The 20700-nt window shown below is 35.3% G+C and overlaps 1 protein-coding gene across 3 annotated transcripts in view; it reads left to right on the top strand.

Moving 5' to 3' along the window:
- The window catches only part of LOC106884327 (uncharacterized), a 62797-nt gene extending 46738 nt beyond the window's left edge, over positions 1-16059 (top strand). For 2 of the 3 annotated variants that reach the window (XM_014935661.3, XM_052972357.2), the window contains exons 2-4: positions 7561-7632; positions 8402-8454; positions 13086-16059. In XM_014935661.3, coding sequence (XP_014791147.1) covers positions 13114-15447 — 2334 coding nt within the window. In that variant the 5' untranslated portion in view covers positions 7561-7632; positions 8402-8454; positions 13086-13113 and the 3' untranslated portion in view covers positions 15448-16059. Of the gene's footprint in view, positions 1-7129; positions 7266-7560; positions 7633-8401; positions 8455-13085 lie in introns of those variants that run through there. The other variant, XM_014935659.3, reaches the window with a different exon arrangement.
- Positions 16060-20700: the final 4641 nt, after the last annotated feature.

Genomic DNA, 20700 nt, shown 5'->3' with positions numbered 1-20700 from the left:
AAGTACAAAGGTTGATTTATTCAACTAGACCAAGAGTAGGAAAACTTTTTAGTGCAGTGGTCAAAAATCCCTCCCCTCCCCCAAAAAACTGTCCACAGGCAGATCACAAGTTTTAACTCTTATATCTGTGTAAATCTTCATTAACGCCGCCACTGACTTCAGGACATTTATACTACTTATGAGGTTTCTATATTTATATGTTTTATAGGGAAAACAAAATTTCCATTCAAATGGCAACTACCAGACGATTCTCTATGCAAGTCTAACCGTTTTAAGCCGTAGTAGAAATGTGATCTATATCGGAAATAGACATACGAATATTGTATAAATTTTATAATTGAAAAATTTACTATATTTTGTACATACGAGTATATCAGCCTGCGGGTGAAATAAAATGGGCTTGTGGGCGCAATTGTGCCCACGGGCAGGGGTTTCCCCACCCCTGAACTAGGCCCTTCTAGGTGATACTCTAGCATATCTGCAGTTCAATGACTGAAACAAGTAAAAGATAAAAGATATATATATATATATATATATATATATATATATATATATTGCATTATTCAGAGATAGCCCAGGTCAGTTCTGACTGTGTAAATCTCTTGTCAAAGGCCTTCCAGCTGTGACTATCTCTTCTAATTTTAAGACCTAGTATATCTAAGACTTCATTCTTCAATCTGTTCTTTTTTTTCCAAGATGCTTGGGTGTTATTTGACAGACATTTGGCTTCTGTATCTAGCAAGTTGAACGGCCACGTAGATGGTCTATGATTAGCTCAAGTAAGTTTTCTTTGTGTGTGTGTGTGTGTGTGTGTGTGTGTGTGCAATGAAATATCACCAGTTTGGTTTAAGCTTTAACAGTTTGGTATTTTAATTCCTTGCCTATTAAGCTTTTATATTAGGACAGGTGTGTATGCAAGATGGACATCCTGTGGTTTAATAATCATGTGGCTACTAGAGAAATGGTTATAATCATCAATTCTTAGTTGCTATTTTCGTTTCTGGTGATTTTTTTTCTCCTTTTTTCCTCATCATTCACTGCAGCTTTATTATGTCTGAGCATCCACAAAGGATCTATATTTAATTGTATTGTATCTAATTACTCTGTGTGGACAGTAGCTTAGCAACCGTGCTTTGTCATTAAACTGTGTCATCTGTGTGAGTTGTTTATTAATAATACTAAGATACTAATAATGAAAACTGGCCAACTGTATCATACAAATGTATGTGTGTGCATGTATGTAGGTGTGTGTGTGTGTTTTTATATAAGTGTGTGTGTGTGCATGCCTGCTTGTTTGGAGGTATTATATAGATATTACACACACACACGCATATAGGGTATATGTATTTATACTTGTGTATAGTGTGTGTGGGCATGTGTGTGTGTAGATATATTTATATAGTACTGCTAATTTTTGGGCATTTGAAATGATGTCAGCACAACCTTGTAAGAGTAAACATTTATTCTGGAGTTTGTAGGTTGGAGAATGTGAAATAATATTATCAACTCCATGAAATATGAACTTGACTGTCAACTTTAATTGAACTAAAAGCACTGTTAAGTCAATATCTAAACCTGAATTTTTTTTCTTCTCTTTCATACTATTGAAGGTATTGTGAAGAAGACTGGACTTATTGGTCTTTTTTGTGTTGAGATTCTATATAGGGAAGAGTACAGTAAGAAACAATATTTCTATCTCTGTAATGTAAGTGGAGGTATATGGCTTAGTGGTTAGGGTGTTGGACTCACAATCGTAAGATTGTGGTCTCAGTCCCTGGACAGAGCAACGCATTGTGTTCTTGAGCAAAACACTTCATTTCATGTTGCTCTAGTCCTCTCAGCTGTAGAAATGAGTTTAGCCTGGAGAGGGATGGGCTCTGCCAGGCTCTCTTGTTCTACATATGCTGCATGGCTGCAACAACCCCCAAGGGGTTAAGGGACTTGTGCCTCAGCCAAGTTTCTTCTACTGCACCTTCTGATTGATACAAACCTTTCTGATTAGCGAAATTGGGTTGAGGGAAACTGTGGAAGCTTATTGGTTGGAGTGTGCCTATAATTTGAATGGACAGCCTTGTTGCACAATGTCACACTTTGATTCTCCTCTTTGAGGAATCATTAACCCTTTTGTTGCCATATTTCTGTTGAAATACATTGCCTTTATTTCATTTAATTTTGAAGATAATGAAATTAGTAAAATAACTTCTATTCTACATGAAATTAACATGGTGTCTTAGTGGTTAAGAAGCTTGCTTTGCTACCTTGTGGTTTTGGGTTCAGTCTCACTGCATGGCACTTTGAGGCAAGTGTCTTCTACTATATAGCCTTGTGAGTGAATTTGGTAGATGGAAACTGTGTGGAAGCCCATTGTGTGTTATGTATCTTTGTGTTTGTCCCCCTCCCCCACTACTTCACAACCAGTGTTGGTTTGTTTATATCCTTGTAGATTTGTGATTTGACAGACGAGATTGACAGAACAAGTACCAGACTTCAAAAACAAAAATACTGGATCGATTTGTTCGACTAAATCCTTCAGGTTGGTGCCCCAGCATGGCCACAGTCCAACAACTGAAACAAGTGAAAGATAAAAGATAGAAAGTTCTAATTTAGATCACTTTAAAACATGTTGTCAGAAAGGTTAAGAGTACAAGTGTCTGTGAATTACTCAATGTCTTGTACAGTAGTAATTTGACGAGAAGATAGTTTTGTTGATCTAACAACTCGACTATTTATTGTCAAAAACCTATATGAAATCCATTTACTGCCAGTTCATGAAACATGATTTACAATGCAGATAAGACTGTGTTGTTTAAGAAGCTTGCTTCCCAACCATGTGGTCTCTGGCTCAGTCCAGCTCTGCAGCACTTTGGCCAAGTGTCTTCTACTATAGTACTGGATCACCCAAAGCCTTGTGGGTGATTTGGTAGACAGGAGCTGAAAGAAGATTGTTCTGCATGCATTTGTGTGTGTGTGTGTATTTGTACCACATTCTAGACATCATGTGATGGTTGTAAATGTGCATCATCATTATACAAGCAAGGCTGTTCATTTCCAGTCTTCCATGAAAAATGTGTCTGGCCATGGGAAAATATTACTTTGCTTGAAAATAGGTGAGTGTTAGTGACAGGAAAGGTATCCAGCTGTAGAGAATCTGCCTCAACAAATTCATCTGACCTATGCAAGCTTGGAAAATTAAGATATTAAAATGATGATGACATCTATTCATGGAGTTAGGTAGGCTGAATTAGCAAGAATTTAGCGTCTAGGTCATGTGCATGAGGCAGCATCATCATTGTCCTATATAAATTGTTGACCAACTTAGACGATAAAGCTCCAATAGATGTCATATACAATTTAGTGCTGAAATTACAGGTGTTTGATGAAAGATTTTGATATCATCATCATCACTTTTAACGTCCTCTTTCCCATGTTTGCATGGGTCAGACAGGCTGTCGAGGCAGATTTTCATTGGTTGGATACCCTTCCTGTTGCCAATCCTCACCTGTTTCCTTGTAAGGTAATATTCTCTCATGGTCAGATATGTTTTTGTAGAAGATTAGAAATGAACGACAATGCTTTTATAGTGACACTCATTTACATCTGTCTTGCAATGTTAAGAACAGGAGATGCGCACACTTAAACATGCACTCATATATATATATATATATATATATATAATTGTGGCACTCCGTTGGTTACGACGATGAAGGTTCCAGTTGAGTTGATCCGATCAACGGAACAGCCTGCTCGTGAAATTAACATGCAAGTGGCTGAGCACTCCACAGACACGTGTATCCTTAACGTAGTTCTTGGGGGAGATTCAACATGACACAGAGTGTGACAAGGCTGGCCCTTTGAAATCCAGGTACAACAGAAACAGGAAGTAAGAGTGAGAGAAAGTTGTGGTGAAAGAGTACAGCAGGGTTCCTCCCCCCACTGCCAGAGCCTCGTGGAGCTTTGGGTGTTTTTGTTCAATAAACACTAACACCCGGTCTGGGAATTGAAACCACGAGTCCGTTGCCCTAATCACTGGGCCATTGCGCCTCCACATATATACATATACACACACACATGTATGTACATATACAAGCTTCCTTCAGTCTCCATCTACCAAATCCACTCACAGCCAGGGGTTATATTAAACGACATGCCCAAGGTGCCACACAGTGGGACTGAACCTGAAACCACATAGTTGGAAAGCAAGCTTCTTAACATTACAGTTACGCCTGTGCCTATCTAGATACTCTAAAGTAAATAATGATAAAAGAGTGAAAATAATTGTGATCAGCTTACATGTTTAATTAGCGGTAAAGAAGACATTTCCAAAATGCAACAAACAACTGGATGATATTGCAGTTTGAAACAGCTGCGACTTATCTAGTTTTTGAGGTACAAACCTCTCTCTGTTATATGTCATTACTCTCATTACTAAAGCAGTTGTTATGACCTTATGTGAGCTCTCTGTTAGGCATGTGGATAGAACCAGCAGGTGTTCAGTGTCTTTTCTTGGGATACTAATGTCACACAAATGACATCTATTTGTCTGGCCAGCTGTAGCATTTAGTACGCTAACAATAAATAAAAAGATATAGAATATCTACATTTTGACAATGTTAGTTAAGGAGTGTATATTTTTCATTGTACGGTGGCACAGTGTTTCACACTATTCCACACACACTATAATTATGAGAAAAATATATGATGCTATTATGGCATTGTGGTCAACGAGTTTGCTTCGCAATCACATGGATTCATTCTGCTGCACGACACTTGGGGGCAAGTGTTTTCTGTTATAGTTCTGAACCATCTAAATGCCCTGTGAATGACTTTGGTAGACGAAAAGAGTAGACACCCGTGTGTGTGTGTATGTATGTGTATATGAATGCACGCACACACACACACACACACGTATTCCTAAAGAAATTAACTTGTGTCAAAAACCATTTCTTTAGATACATTTTAAACATCGCAGATTACGATTCTGTGTGGTTGTGGGGATATTGATGTTGCCGGTCAAAAGTTTCGCATGTTTTTCAAGAATCATAAGTTCGGACGTTTAAAACGTAATTCTTTTCGTTTTTAAAAGAAATCGAAAATGATAAAAATATGAAAACGCGTGTGGGGCAAATCTGTCGCTCTCTCACACCCACATTTATTATTATTATTTTTTTTTTTGAGAACCGTCATTTACAATGCTAAAGACATACGACGCACTAAATAATTTCCGACTTTATGTAGGAACGCTATATATATATATATATATATATACACATACATACACTTGATTGTTATTATTTTCAGTGTTAATTTTTGGTGGTTTAAATGACAAGTAATAATAATGTACGTCTGTTCTATATGTGTGTGTATCACCACTTAACAACGGGTGTTGGTTTGTTTACGCCCCGCTAACTTAACGACTCGGTTAAAATATACTGTTACGATAAGTATCACCAGACTTTAAAATATATACTAGATTCGATTTGGTTGGCTTAAAACCCTTCAAAGCGGTGCCCCAGCGTGACCAGTGTCCAATGGCCGAAGCAAATAAAAGAATGAAAGGGGACACACACACAGATAGATCCATGTGTGTGTTTCAGACATTTAATGCGGTGAGCCTCCCTGCAATTAAATATTGTTATACTACCTCAACTACTTATGGCATCCCCGAGTGATTTGTCTAATTTTTTTTATAAATTATATTATACACGTGGGGGGGTGGGGGGTGATATGCTGTTTGTTTTCTAAACCACGTGATTCCGGGTTCAGTCTCACAGCGTAACATCTTCGACAAGTGTCTTCCGTTGCCCCGGGCCGACGAAATCTTTGAGTGGATTTGGATGGCCGAAACTGAAAGAAGCTTGTCACGCGCGCATATCTATTTATCTAATCTGAGAGAGAGAGAAAGAGAGAGATATGCTTGTCTTTGTTAGTCCCTCAGTACCGTTTTGTTTACGTCCCCATAACTTAGTGACTTGGCGAAGAAACCGACAGAATAAGTATCATCAGACTTTAGAGAAAAGAAATATTGGGGGTTTATCTGTTGGACTAAAACCCTTCTAGATGATTTTCCAGTATGGTTGCAGTCCAATGATTGAAACAAGTAAAATATAAAAGATATGGTTTCAGTTTCTTTCTTTCCCTTTTTTGCTAATCTGACATTCTTTAAAACGTAATAGACGAAAAGAACCAACAAAAATAGACCTAGATACTACTGCTCTCCCTTGACGTTGCGGCTCTATCAACAGTACCGGACCAATTATCCGGTACTATAGGACCAGACTTCTGGAGGCAGTCTAAATATATATACCTAAAATATAAAATAAACTATGAAAATTAAAGAACTAAATTGTATTTAACAGATTCAAATTAACTTCTGTTGCAAAGTCTGTTTGATATTTATTAATCCACCTAAAATTCTTAAAATGTATCATATTGTACCATATATAGCGTTTACAGGATGAAAATTAACGAAGAAAAGCAAAGAATATATTTTATATAAAAGATATAGGTACAAAAATTAATACACTTCTAAAACAGTATGTTTAATTTTTAGCAATCAACTTTAAAAAATGAGGGAAACTATTTTTAACACCTTATGCAAATTAGCCAATTTCAAAAACAGTCTGTTGACTCAATACAGGGTACAGTTGTCTTTTATCTTTCACTGGTTTTAGTCTTTCGACTGGGGCTCTGACCGTGCAATGCTTTCGTAGAAGAATCGACACCTGTACTTATTCTGTGGGTCTCTTTTTGCCGAATTGCTGTGAACAAACTAACTCCGATTGTCAAGCGGTGGTGATGAGAAAAACACTAAGATACACACATAGATGTATACATACATATATATGGCGGGCTTTTTTTCAGTTTCTGTTTGAAATCCATCACATGGCTTGGTCGGCTCAGGGTTATAGTAAAAGATTAGACGCCCAAGTTGCCATGAAGTACGACTGAACTCAGAACTATGTAGTTGGGAGGTCTTACCATACAGCCTCTTCGATTTTCAGGACATCCCCTAAAACTCGCGCGCGCACATATACACAGTACTTTATGTGGAGAGAGAGGTAGGGGGTGCGCTGTCAGCAAGGGGAATAACTCCTGTTTGTTTTCGTGTCTACAGGAAGTCGCTAAATTTCAGATTTGAACAGTAACGTCATTTTGTAATATTTATTCTAATGATGACGAAGGTGTCTTTTTATTTTTAAAATGACGGCTAATTTCAGCCGTGGCATTCATTACCACCTGCTAGAAGACGATCAATAAGAACTCATGTATGTATATATATATGTTATAGGAGTTTAAATTTCTGCAGTATTATAGATATTTATAAAAAAATATATATGTATATAGAAGCCCGGTACTATCACGATGCTCGGATTTTTTTTTCATTTAAATTTTATTTATATACCGCAACAGAAGTCCACATCCTTCGATCCCGTTTACCTTGGTGCTTATATATATGTATAGTTATTTATTTCTCTTTAGAAATGTTATGATTTCTGTATGTTTCAATTCGAGATATTGAAGGTATTTTCTGTAAATAATCTTCTTTGCATATCCTTCCAGGTACTTCGCAAAGGAGACCTTTCATTTTCCGTAGTTTCCCATCCAACATTACCGAAAATTTACACAGTCTAGGTAAGGTTTCCTTTCATATTCTGCTTACTCTTTCCATATATATATATATATACATATACATTGTAGCCTCGGGTGGGCTTTTAAAGCTTACTATAGAGACTGCAATTACTGCATTTGGGTAAGACCACGCATGACACTGGTCCAAGAGCGGGATTCTGTGGGACTAGGTGGGACAAACACGTGAAATGTTGCAAACACTTGGATGCTGGCGGAGGAAGTGAATGAAATCTTATTTCAGTGTTTTAACAGATCAGTGAATCGTGTGTGTTTGTATAAACGTGCTTATGTGTATATGTATCGTGCATGCGTATGTATTTCATATATATATGAATAGTACCTATATATATATATATATATATATATATATATATATATATATATATATAGTGTGTGTGTGTGCGTCCACGTTATCTGCATTAAGAATGGACAAACAGCTGTAAACCAATCTCATTGAATGCTAAGAAAACCGCTCATATATCCAATGATTGTATTTTGTTCTATCTACGATGGGGACACCTCACTGGTCTTTAAACTTGAACATGTAACGGATAAATTCTGTTTCTCTGACATACATTAGGTTATATATATATATATATATTTTTATTAATGCAATAATTATTGAATACCACGTGGTTCATATATCTCTTAAATTAATATTGTCTGTCAATCATTCCCTCTTCATCACGTTATTTCGTCGGATAAAAATATCCGATTAAAATTTGAATTGCTTCTCATGTGGTTGTCTTTTTTTCTCTCTTTCCTTTTACAGGAAATTAAATTTCAGTGTTGTTGCTGCTCTGAACGTCTTTGGTATTCACCAAGGTAAAAAATTAATTCGTTATCTTTTCTTTCTTTAATACTGATTCGATAATTTGATTTGTGTGATTTGATGAGAATGTTCATTGAGAGCGAGAGAGAGAGAGAGGGCTTGAATTAGGGTTCATCCAAATGAAAAATCCTTAATTGACATGAAATTTGAAATACTTTTACTTTCTGATGTACATGCATGCATATGGTGGACGTCAACTTGCGACTGAGCAAGACCAGTTCCTCAACCCAGTAAGTCTGTGCAAATGTCTAGGAAGTCCTTGTGTGTGAATCTGTTGTGAGTGGAGAAAGTGTTGCACAGCACTGAATCCATTTTTAGGGCAATCAGCTATAAAGCCAGTGGCACAGCAGAGGTTGAGACTGCTAGAAATAGCACTTGACGTTTTTTTAGAAGGAAGTTCTAACGAGAAGTAGGGATCCCGCACACTTAGTGAATCGTGCTAATTAACCCTTAGCTGGGACATTCACAGGTGCTCCTACTCTGTGACAGGGCAAACCTGAGAACCTGGTAATTCCACATTTCTCAAAACACTGGAACTCTCATATCAGAACCCCGTTATATGTGTGTAGGGCATTACACACTTCTATGTATTGCCATACACACAGTCAAATGAAGTAAAACGTCCACACTTGGGAATTGAAACTATCATTGACTAAGCTCGTTAGGACCTTACCTATGATACCTGTTCCACAATTTTATTAGTATTATGTAATGATGAGTCACTGAGTTTAAAAGCAAAAGGCATCATGTGTGTGTGTGTATATATATATATATATATATTTATATATAAAAAATACAAAAATGGGACAAGAACGCAAAACATCCAGACAGTCAAGTGATACAAAAAAGGGACAAAAAAAACATCCAAACAGACGATACAAAGTTAACAAGGATGGGTCATTTGAAGTTTTCTATCCTCAGTCGAGTTCCAGATCATCTTTGCAATTTTGGCTGGTTATATATATATATATATATATATATATATATATATATATATATATATATATATATACATATAAAATCGTTGTCATTGTTTTAACGTCCACTTTTCCATCCTTGCATGGGTCAGATGGAGATAACTGACGTAAATTTTCTACAACTGGATTTCCTTTCTGTTGCCTACCCATAGGTGTTCCCAGCAAGGTAATATTTCCCCATGGCTGGACATGTCCTCTTTGAATATTGAAAATGAAAGACAGTGACACCCATTTACAATTATCATGTGATACCAAGACAAGAGGATGCAAACATTCTCTCTCTCTCTCACACAGACATACACAACAGGCTTCTTTTCAATTTCTATCAACCAAATCCATTCATAAGACTTTGGTTGGCCCAAGGTGCAATGCAGTGGGACTGAACCCAGAAACATGGTTAAGACGCAAACTTCTTAAATACATAGCAATGATTGCACCTTTTATATTTATTTATTTATTTATGTGTTTCAGCCAAGTGGCTGCGGTCATGCTGGTGCACCACCGTGTATAATGTTTCTTCTACAATTGTGTGCATATAAGACCTTTTCCGAGCAAAATTCTACAAAAGCAGTTGGCTGACTTCCAGATATTTTAGTGTAATCGAGAAGTGGATCAACATTTAAACTGTTTTAGATTGTATATAATTTGATAGCATGACATATACAAAGAATCCCACACAGTAACTTCATAAAATTTCTACTGAAGATCAAGAGATGAACAAGTCCCATTAGAAACTGGAATGCAAGAGTTTCTTGAACTTTTAATATCTTGGTGTATTGAAAGTTAGTTAGTTTACATCTACTATCACATGAGTTTCAACTCAAGCATTTCACTTGACAGAAGCACTCATCAGGTGGTGAACTGGCAGAAATGTTAGCACGCTGGATGAAATGCTTAGCGGTATTTCGTCGGCTGTTAGGTTCTGAGTTCAAATTCCAACGAGGTCGACTTTGCCTTTCATCCTTTCGGGTGATGATAAATTAAGTACCAGTTACGCACCGGGGTCAATGTAATTGACTTAATCCCCTTGTCTGTCCCCGTTTGTCCCCTCTATGTTTAGCCCCTTGTGGGCAATAAAGAAATGAGAAACACTCATCAGCTACACTGTACAAATGTTACTTAACATGATGTGGGTTTCTATATACAGTTATGTGGGCTGGATGTTAAGTGTTGACTGTGAGTGTGAAATGCACTTGTGACAGGATCAAAATGTGGACACTTACATCAGCTGCAGCTCTAAAAGAGAAAATATTTACTTTTACCTAAGATTGTATGTGTGTTGCTAAATGATAAAGAAGTTTGTTTAGAATTACAGGGTCCTGTATTGGATCCCCGTGTGGCACCTTGGGCATATGCTTTCTGCTAAAGTGGTGGGATGAATGTAAGCTGTCCGAAGCCCATTGAATGCACTGGAAATCTAACTGAAAGGTCCAGCCTTGTAATACTTTCGTATTGATTCTGCTTGAGGATTATGTTAAGAGTTTCATCATCATCATTTAATGTCCGTTTTCCATGCTGGCATGAGTTGGACAGTTTGACAGGAGTCACACCAGGTTCCATATTCTTTTTAGATATAGTTTCAACAGCTGGGTGCTCTTCCTAACTCCAACCACTTCACAGAATGTACAGAATGCTTTTTACGTGATATCACCACATATATACATACATACATATATTATTTTAATGTCCACTTTCCCATGCTTGCATCAATCAGATTTTGTTGAGGCAGATTTTTCACAGCAAGATGCCCTTCCTGTCACCAACTCTTACCTGTTTTCCAAGTAAAGTAATATTTCTCATGACCAGATGTTTGAGCATCTGAAATACTCGGCTGATTACATAGTAATCCAATGAATAGATAATTTTGTTGGTTGAACAACTGGAGCACTTGTCATTGAAAGCCTGTTACTGGAATGTGCCCATACTGAGGCAATGTCTTTGAGCCAACTTTTTATGTAACTTATTTCATTGACCACTGTTTACTGAACAGCTAAGTTACAGGGCATAAACAGCACAAGCTTTTAGATGTAAACACATGCAACAGCTTTTGCGCAGTTTCTATTTCCCAAATTCCACTTTCCGTGGGCTGGGTTATAAGTGAGTTAAGTGTAATTGTGATTATGAGTTAGTTAAGACTGTAATTATGATATGTACTTATAGGATACAAAGTATGGATACTTATGTCAGCTGCAGCTCTAAAAGACAAAGTACTTTATATTAAGATATCAAACACATAGCCAAATGTTTAAGTTTTAGAATCACAAAGTTCTGAGTCATAATAGAAGACATGTGCCTCAAGTGCAGTACAGTGGGATTGAACCCAATCACAAATTTATGAAATGAATTTCATAACCACATAGCCATACCTCTATGCTAAGATTTTCTTGAAATCATAAGGAATGTATAATGAAGAAGTAGTAAAGAATAACTTGTTAGTATGTTATAACTTATCAGAACCTACAAGCAATACAAATATTACAAAATAACTTTAATACCAACATGGCTGTGGTCAATAAGTTCACTTTGTAACCAAGTGGTTCTGGGTTCATTCCCATTGTGTGGCGCATTGGATAAATGTCTTTTACTATAGTCCTGGTTTAGTTGGTATCTTCTTAGTAAGAAAATCAGTGTTAAATCATAATGGTAACTTTACCAATCAGTAAATATAGAACTATAAAAAATACTGGGATTGCTACAATTGGTTAAAAACCAGTGCTGGCTGAAACTAGTAAAAGACAAAGGGTAGAGCATTGCTTAACACACACATGCATACACACACTTCTGCTTGTATTGAAAGTTAATCCAGTCATGCCATTTTCCTGCTATAGTGGGAATAAGTTAAATGCCATCTCTGCTGGATTACTGGCACATAGAAAAAAAGATGCAGCAGATTCTGTCGATTAGTTTGCCAGAAATCCTTACTCTTGAACTGTATATGCAATTGTTTACTTTATTGCTTGGGAGCCCAGACAGAGAGTAAAGTTAGACACAGTGACCCAGGTGTAGGAAGGTTACAGCATCACAAATGCTTACAGAAAAAATTATGATCAAAACTTTAGCATCAAATTAATGAGTAAACTCTTGTGTATTATATTTGCCACTTAAATGTGGCTGACCCCTAAGGGTGGATGTTACTGTTGCTTTTAGCCCCAGGAGAACATCTCCTCCAGCTGGCTATCGACACACATCTGTGTCCTGTCTATATTTGCAAAGGGAAGTTATCTTTCCCATCTTGATCTGCGATACGTACGGACTCAAGTTTCTGGGTATTTTCCCGTCCTCAGCGTACGACAATCGCCGACCTTCGATGCAAAAGATATTTCTTTGCAAATATATATTTAGCTTTTTCCAGTGAAATTATTCACTGATCTCGAAAAAGTGAAAACAAGCAACGTGTGTATTGTTTTTCACAAAAGTATTATATATATATATATATATATATATATATATATATATATGTATATATAGTGCAGAAAGTAAGCTATAACATACTAAGGTGGAAGAACATTAATTTACACAGTCTTCTTTTCCATGACAAAAAAAATTGTTGATTTTGTTTAAGCTTTATTTAGTTTGCTAAATAAAGTTTTTATTTTCTATTGCTATTGGTGTTTTACATTCCTCTCCTTTTTTTTTTCTATTTTCAGGTCTTTTTAGACATGATTGCATCTTCATATGACTATTCAAAGTGTAAAACATTTCTCTTTATGGCCTTGTAAACAACTTTCTCAACATTCTTGTTGCCATTTCGCTTATCTGTCTTCTGTTATTGATGAATTCCTGTTGCCATGTTTCCATTGGCTTGCACAAGTGGCAGCATTATTGGTTCCAGTTACAAACTCAAACGAATCACTACAAAATTGTTCATCTTTTTACAATCTTGTGCAATATCTACATGGTATTGCACATGAACACCTGATCCTTCAGGTTCTGTATAGTCCTGTGCTGTATCTTACAATTTGGATAACGAAATTACAAAGATCTGGAGAACACCTTCGATATGATGTTTACTCTTTAACTGCTGAAGTTAGCCGACATGTTAGCTGTGCTTTGAAGGAGTCTGTATGTGGCCATAATTCTGACAGATCTCCTTTATCAGTGATGGCTGTTGAAACTTCTACCATCCGGGGGCCTTTTAATAGTGTCCTAAACTCTGCCCGTCCCACTGTCTGTATCAAACGTCTTAGTGAGTGTTTTGATGAGTGGCAACTATCAGAGGGCATACACAAGAAACTGACCCGTGTGCCCTGTAAGACCTCACCCAAACAATTGACTTGTAAACGAGTTGTTAAAAAATACTCCCAGTTGAAAAAGTCTCCAAGCACTGAATTTAAACGGAAGTTGTTTGTGTATTCTGCTGACTCACCTGAACAATCGCCCACTCCTTTCTCTGTGACGCAATCCAGCGACAGCATACTTGACAATACACTGAAAGAAAAATTACTGAATGGACACATGGAGGAAGACCATTCTTCCGTGGAAGTTAGCCATGATGAATGTAATGATAACTCAACACACTCTATATCTGCAGAAAACCTCAACTCAGCAAATAGTAAGTCACTACAACAACTTGCCTGCAGCCTTGTTAGGCGAAAGTATGTTCGCTTTTGGCGTAAACCTCTTGAATGTCCTGTGTCTACTGGATCCACTGGGGAACGTCGCATTCTGAAAAATGTGCGATTGTGCGATGTTTTCAAGCCAGGTTCTGATAAATGTCAACATGGTCAATTACCTGAAAACTTAATTATTCCTGATTCTTGTTCTAAAAAATCTTCTTGCACCAATAATAATAATAATAATTCCATTTCTGAAAATGAACATTGCATTCCTGAAAACCAACAATCTGGTGATGTTCATTGGAAGTCCGAAGAAAAAAATATATTCTCTCTGTTTAAGAACTCAGAGACTGTAAAAAACCGTCTAAACACTTCTGTTGCGAATGAAAAACATGACGTTGCCTCTAGTGAATCCTCAGTTGACCCTAGTAAAAAATGTCCAAAGACCACCACAGGTAGCCTTTTATTGCATCAAGAGAAGGTAGCAAATTCAACTGACTCTAAGATCTGTGTCAACTTGGCTGACCAGTCCATTGATTGCTTAAAGCATAGTATGTACTCTGAAACACTTAAATCCGAGTTAGATAGCGACCCTGTTGGTAATTCTTATGACAAGAACTCCCATCAGGGTTGTTTTTCTGAAGACTCTGCCTTTAGCAGTGGCAGCAACTGTAGTGTTGACCCCCTAGAACACGTAAACAAAATTACTAAAGTGCAAGAGACACGACGCAAGGCCAATAAACGACCGTCTTATACCTATAACTATTTTACCAACTGCGAACAGGAAGGTCCTCGGATACGGCGAAGGCGTATGTGTCCATGCTGTATGTCTTCGTCACCAGAGAAAAAGAGGCGGCGGCGATCACGGTCGTGTGCTTATAAGTTGCCTGGTAACTCCCAGCCTTTTGTTCAGAATACATTAAGACTAATCTCATTGCGTAACAAGTTACATTTGCTGTTTTCAGTATTATTTCCAAAACTGTATCCATTTCTGGAGTCTATTCGAACTGACTCAGAGGATGTGGACGTTTTAATCAGTGAAGCTATTTCTCTGGTGGAGACAGGTAAACCAGTGTCATCTGAAAAAACTTCATTACCTCTGTCATCTTCATCATTATCATCATCATCATCTTCTTCGTCGTCGTCTTCATCGTCATCATCATTACCCACTTCTTTATGTTCCATGGGTGCAGACAATACCAGTGTGGATAAAATAAACATTAATACCTTACAGGGTCAAGCCATGTTGCTGGACATGAAAGTAAGTTTGTGTAAGTCACCAGAGAAGTGTCTCTTATCCTTGCAGCAAAAGACAATGACCTTTCTCAAAGTGTTGCTACCCAACGTCCCATTTCACCAGGAAGTTTTTCATCAGATATCTTCTGAGCACCTTGAATATATGCTTGATCTTATTGTTAGCAGCAACCAAGGCACAGCACCTTCAAATCTTTGATAAACTTCAACATTCTTGATGACTGTGATATATGCATTTATTTTTATTTCACTTTCGTTTTTTTTTTTTTATTTTTCTTTTTTTTTTCATTTCATTCTTCTGTTTTCTTTCACATTGTTAGTTCAAATGAAGCAAAAAACAAGCAAACACAAAACATTATTTTTGGCAGTATTTTTTACCTGAAGAAAAACTTACCTCATTTGTCTCTAGAGAAAAAAAAATCTCTCTTTCTCTCTCTTTTCCTTCTTACTCCCTTTTTTTCCCCCCTCTTTCTGCATCCTTATATCTTCCCTATCTCTCTTTGTTTTGTTTCCCTCTTCCTGTTCTATTATTACTTTTGTAATTGTAGAAAAGAAAGAGGGATGGAACGGAGAGACACTTCCCATCAATTAGTGTATTTGTAGTTCTATCAGGGATGTTAGCGTAGCATATTCAACGAGTAACTGGGGATAATTGACATTTTTAGATAACAAACAAACAAGGTAAAGCTGGTTCACTTGTGCTTGGTTATGTTTTTTTTTAAACCCATTTGTTTTGTATGTCGTCGAAGTATTTTATCTCTGAAAGGCTATAATAAACCCAAAAGAGGACTATTAAAATAATAAAATAAAAGATATTGTTATCATTCAAACTGGAGAATTATTATTAGAATTTTATGACATCAACACCATCATCACCAACAACAATAAAACCTATAAAGCAAACAAGTAGCGTTTCATTTAACATTGTCTTTTTTTTTTTTTGTATCCGAAGTGGAATAATCTTGATTAGATCTGAAAGTACATGTTAATGGAGAACAGTTGAGATGGTGGGATAAAAATGAGAGAAAGAGAGAGACACTATGTAGTTGCAGTCTACTAAGACTTTTTTTCTTCAATGTACTGTCCAAGAGACTGAAGAATATGCAAATGAACCTTCAATCTGCTTGATTTGCTGATCGTAGATGCTCGACTTTGCCTGGAGACAAACTTGTACAGCTCGATGTAGGTTTAAGAATTGTAATGACCTTATGACATCTTTTTGTCAGGTGGATCAATATTTATTACAAAACTTCTATCCATTTTTAATGAGTTTTCAGTTCAGTAATAAATATGAGGCTTACCCACACATACACACACACGAACACATACTGTTATCTTAAACAAAAATGACATATTGGAGAGAATACTCTGAGTATACAACTACAAAAAGATTAGATAGATATGCATTGACCATACATATATCTCCTCAGTCATAGCTGGCTTTGGGGATAAGCAAAAACTAATATCACACTCTTTTCCATTGATACATAATATATGTCAGTATTTTGTGCTTGACATGTGTGTGTGTGGTGAATTCAGTACAGTTTTAAAGCTTAGAGTTCAAATATGGGTAACCAAGGAATCCAAATAAAGGGACATAACTACGTCGATTTTTTTGGCTTCTTATAAGGTCACAATTGATCAAATATATAGGGACAGATATTGTTATTGAGAAACTTAAGCACTTATTCATTTCAGTGTGGATTACTCCCACACCACTAACTATTTTTTTATTATACTCTTCAGTCTTTTATACTTTGAACACCAGGTATTCAGAATTTGCAGAAAAATAATTAATTTTTAAAAATCAAAAACTGATTAGGGTTAGATAATTTATAACTGCAGTACTTGTTTCTATCTATATAAATGTTTTGTGTTTGCAGTTTAAGTTTTAATTATACATATATTTTCTTTACACTTGAAAGCATTGTTTTGTTCAAAAATTTTAAAGGACAAAAATATAATTACAAATGCAAACAAAATATTTAATATGCAAATTAGATTTGTATGCAGAAAAATGTACTGCATTTGTAAATATCCTTACTCTAAATTGGTTTATGATTAAAATATTTTCGTTTTGTAATTTCAAAAATCTTTTGATTGATACTTAAGCTGATATTTAAAACAAAAAAAATTGAAGATTTTTCTTTTAAGGTATAATAATAAAAATGTAGTGGGTGGTTAAAATGTCCACAGCAAAATACTGTAAACAAAGGAAAATTATATGAAACTATACTAAATAAAAATGAAAAATAAAGCTTCAGAGCCACTTCTAATTACCATAGACAATTTGTATCAAGCAATCGAGGAAAAATGCCACATAGTGAAGCATTTCAGTCATTAATAGGAACAGGTGTACAATTGCAAAAATCTAGTTTTAAGATGTTTCATCATTGTTTTATTTTTTACCCTCTTTGTTATTTCTCCTCCCCTCTTCTTCCATCTTGGTACAAAAATCCATTTGTTCTTGTGTTTCTGTATGGTTTTGTATCTATCAGCAGAACATTTTTCTTTGCTGTTTGATGAATTTGTTACTTGTATAAACCAAATGAAACTACTATTGCTACACACACACACACACACACACTCTTTTAACACAAAGGAGTATTGAGCATTTATGTTTTTGTACAACATAAAACAAAAACTTTACACATGTACACATACATGTTAACATTAGGCCTTTCTAAACTTCAATTTGCAATCAAAATATTAACATATTTATTTTATTTTATGCCCTCACATGCACATATACCATGTGTCCTATAAATAAGTCACCATTTTAGTTTATACTCTGCCTTATTTATAGGACTTTTCGTCTGTGTATGTACACTTATATATATATATATATATATATATATATATATATATATATACACACATACATACACATTTGTGTTTGTGTATATATACACGTATACATAATGCATTTTATACACACACACACACACACATTTAGGTATATCTACATGGTTGTTCTATTCAGATCAATTTATTTGGTTTACATATTGGGCATTACATATAATCTTGTAATCTTGTTCTTCAGCAGACTGACTATTAGGGTACATCAATATTTATATTGATAAAAAAAAAAAAAAGTCATTTGTTTCTTTTCTCATGTTTTTTTTCTTTTCTTTTTCCTTTTTTTTTTGTTTCTTGAAGAGATAAGCCTTATTGTTATGGTGTGAGCGAGTTCTGTGTAATATGACACTATGTTCTCTCCTCTGCAAACTGAATTTGGTTTTTAGTTCCAGTTTCAACTACTTTGTTACATTGCCTGTTCACTGAAAGCACACACAGCTTTTGTTATGTCAAAATGCTTTGCTTCATGCATTTATAATATACTCTTAGTTACTACAACCTTGGTTCAATAGTACATCCAGGGGATTTGAATCTGACCAAGTTTCAATTGTCTATCATAACCATTTAACATAACTTTATGACTTTTGCTAGGGCATGAATATCTATTTAACTCTTCTTATTAGGAAATCAAGTTTTTTTTTTTTCGTTGTTGTTTCTTTAACCAATAAGAATCAGGGCTTACTTTTAACTTACATTTTTGTTTTTTTTTTGGAAATTATTGAGATTTGGTTACTGTTTTGTTTAACCAACTCCACAGCTTGTCTTGTCTGCAATTACCATATAGCTAGCTTCCTCACATGCTTGTTGCTTTTCTATTGGTTCCAGCTTTCCCCCATCCCTTTCCTTTCATGTGTGACAACATTGGCTATTCGAATTAGTCTTTGCCATGCATGTCAATTATGTGTTTCGTTTTTATCTATAGATATTAAACACCCGGTGAGTTTTCTCTCAAATATTTTTTTAACCTGAAGTTTTTTCAAGTCCAGTTGTTAGGAATAATATTTGTTTATTTAGTATAAAAGAAAAAAAAAATTTTAAAAATATTAAAAAAAAACAAACATTAATGGGGAACAATACAAAAAATATATATTGTGGAAAAAAAAAAGTTACTGGGAAAATTTCCAGCAAAGTGTAAGTTAGTAGTAAAGTATAATTTTATCATCTCATTGTGTGGAGAAATGGTCCAACACTAATTATTTTATTTATGTTTTTAATTTTGTCTTCATTTATACTCAAGAGGACATGAACAGTATTTGTAGTTTGTTTTCTTCATTCCATCTTTAAAACTGGTGTTTATTTTGAACAAAATATTTAATTTGGCCATAAAATGTAATGAACTTGAAAAAAATCTATGTTGGTTAAAAAAATAAATAACAGAAATATGCTGAGATTGACTCAACTATATTTCTCTACTACTAAACTTGCTTTGTATCTAAGAAAGAAATTATTAACTACAAAGATAGTATTTATCATCCAACTTTGAGCTAAGAGTTTCCACTTACAACTATCAAGAGGTGCCTGCATACTGTTATAAAGTGATGTTATTTTTGCCCCTATATAAAATACTTATAGGCAGCATTAAAGGTTGATAGAATGTTTGTCTTATATTAATTCTTAGAATTATCTTCAGTGCAAATTTCAGTTTGCTAGAATTTTTTCGTAACTGTCTTACACTACCAAAAAATTAAAAAATTTTTACTCAGAAGCGCTAATTGGAAATTAAAAAAAATTTTTTTATAAAGAGTATTTCCTTAAAGGGTGCCAATTAAGTCCTTCAAGTAGATCACTTTGTTTTCCAACCAGTCATCAGCATAAGTCTTTTTTTTTTTTTTAAGCTGCATCACTTCATTTGGTTAAACCCTCTTATCATCCTAGTCAAGGTTGTGGCTGTGTCAGTGAAGTCAAATTGTCATTACTCTTCCTTTCTGTCAAGGAATAATAACTCTTGGTTTTTTTCCTTCTTCATATCCACTCATGAATGAATTGACAAATAGCGACCTCGTTGGAAACTATTTTTAAAAATGCATTTTTTTTTTTATGTTCTTTTCAGTCAAGTTAGTTTTATAAGATATTTATATAGGCTATTCTTTTAAATTGGAGATATTAAAATGAACAAATTAGTAATAACATTCGGAATACCATTGTATGTAGAGGTGAATTCTAAAAAAAACTGAATCTGCAATTTGGTTTCAATTCTTAATTGTAAGCATTTCACATCACATCTCTAATAATAATCGTGAAATATTCATGCTTAGGGATAATGACCATAATATCACACATGGCTGTGTCTGTGAATGACTAACGATTAATATATTTTTCCTCTCTTGTTGAAGTAACTTATTGCCTCCATTGTCAGTGAAGGGACATTTCAGGAGAGTGGACCTGCTCAGTTAATTTTTGCCAGAGGTCTTCTTGTTCATCATCACTGCTGATCTATCTGTACTCAGCAGCAGAAATACGCTGGCTATGGGCTGTAGATAGCTCGCAAAGCATCTCATATTCTCGCTATCTGTATACAACTGAATATCCACTCTCTTGTTGACTCTGAGTCCTGCATTTGAAATTCTCCTTAGATTATCTTGCATATCGTAAT

The sequence above is a fragment of the Octopus bimaculoides genome, chromosome 13 (assembly GCF_046866305.1).
Source record: "Octopus bimaculoides isolate indiv1 chromosome 13, ASM4686630v1, whole genome shotgun sequence".
Lineage (NCBI taxonomy): Eukaryota > Metazoa > Mollusca > Cephalopoda > Octopoda > Octopodidae > Octopus > Octopus bimaculoides.
The sequence above is the reverse complement of the archived record's forward strand: the minus strand, read 5'-3'. Positions and strand labels throughout refer to the sequence as shown.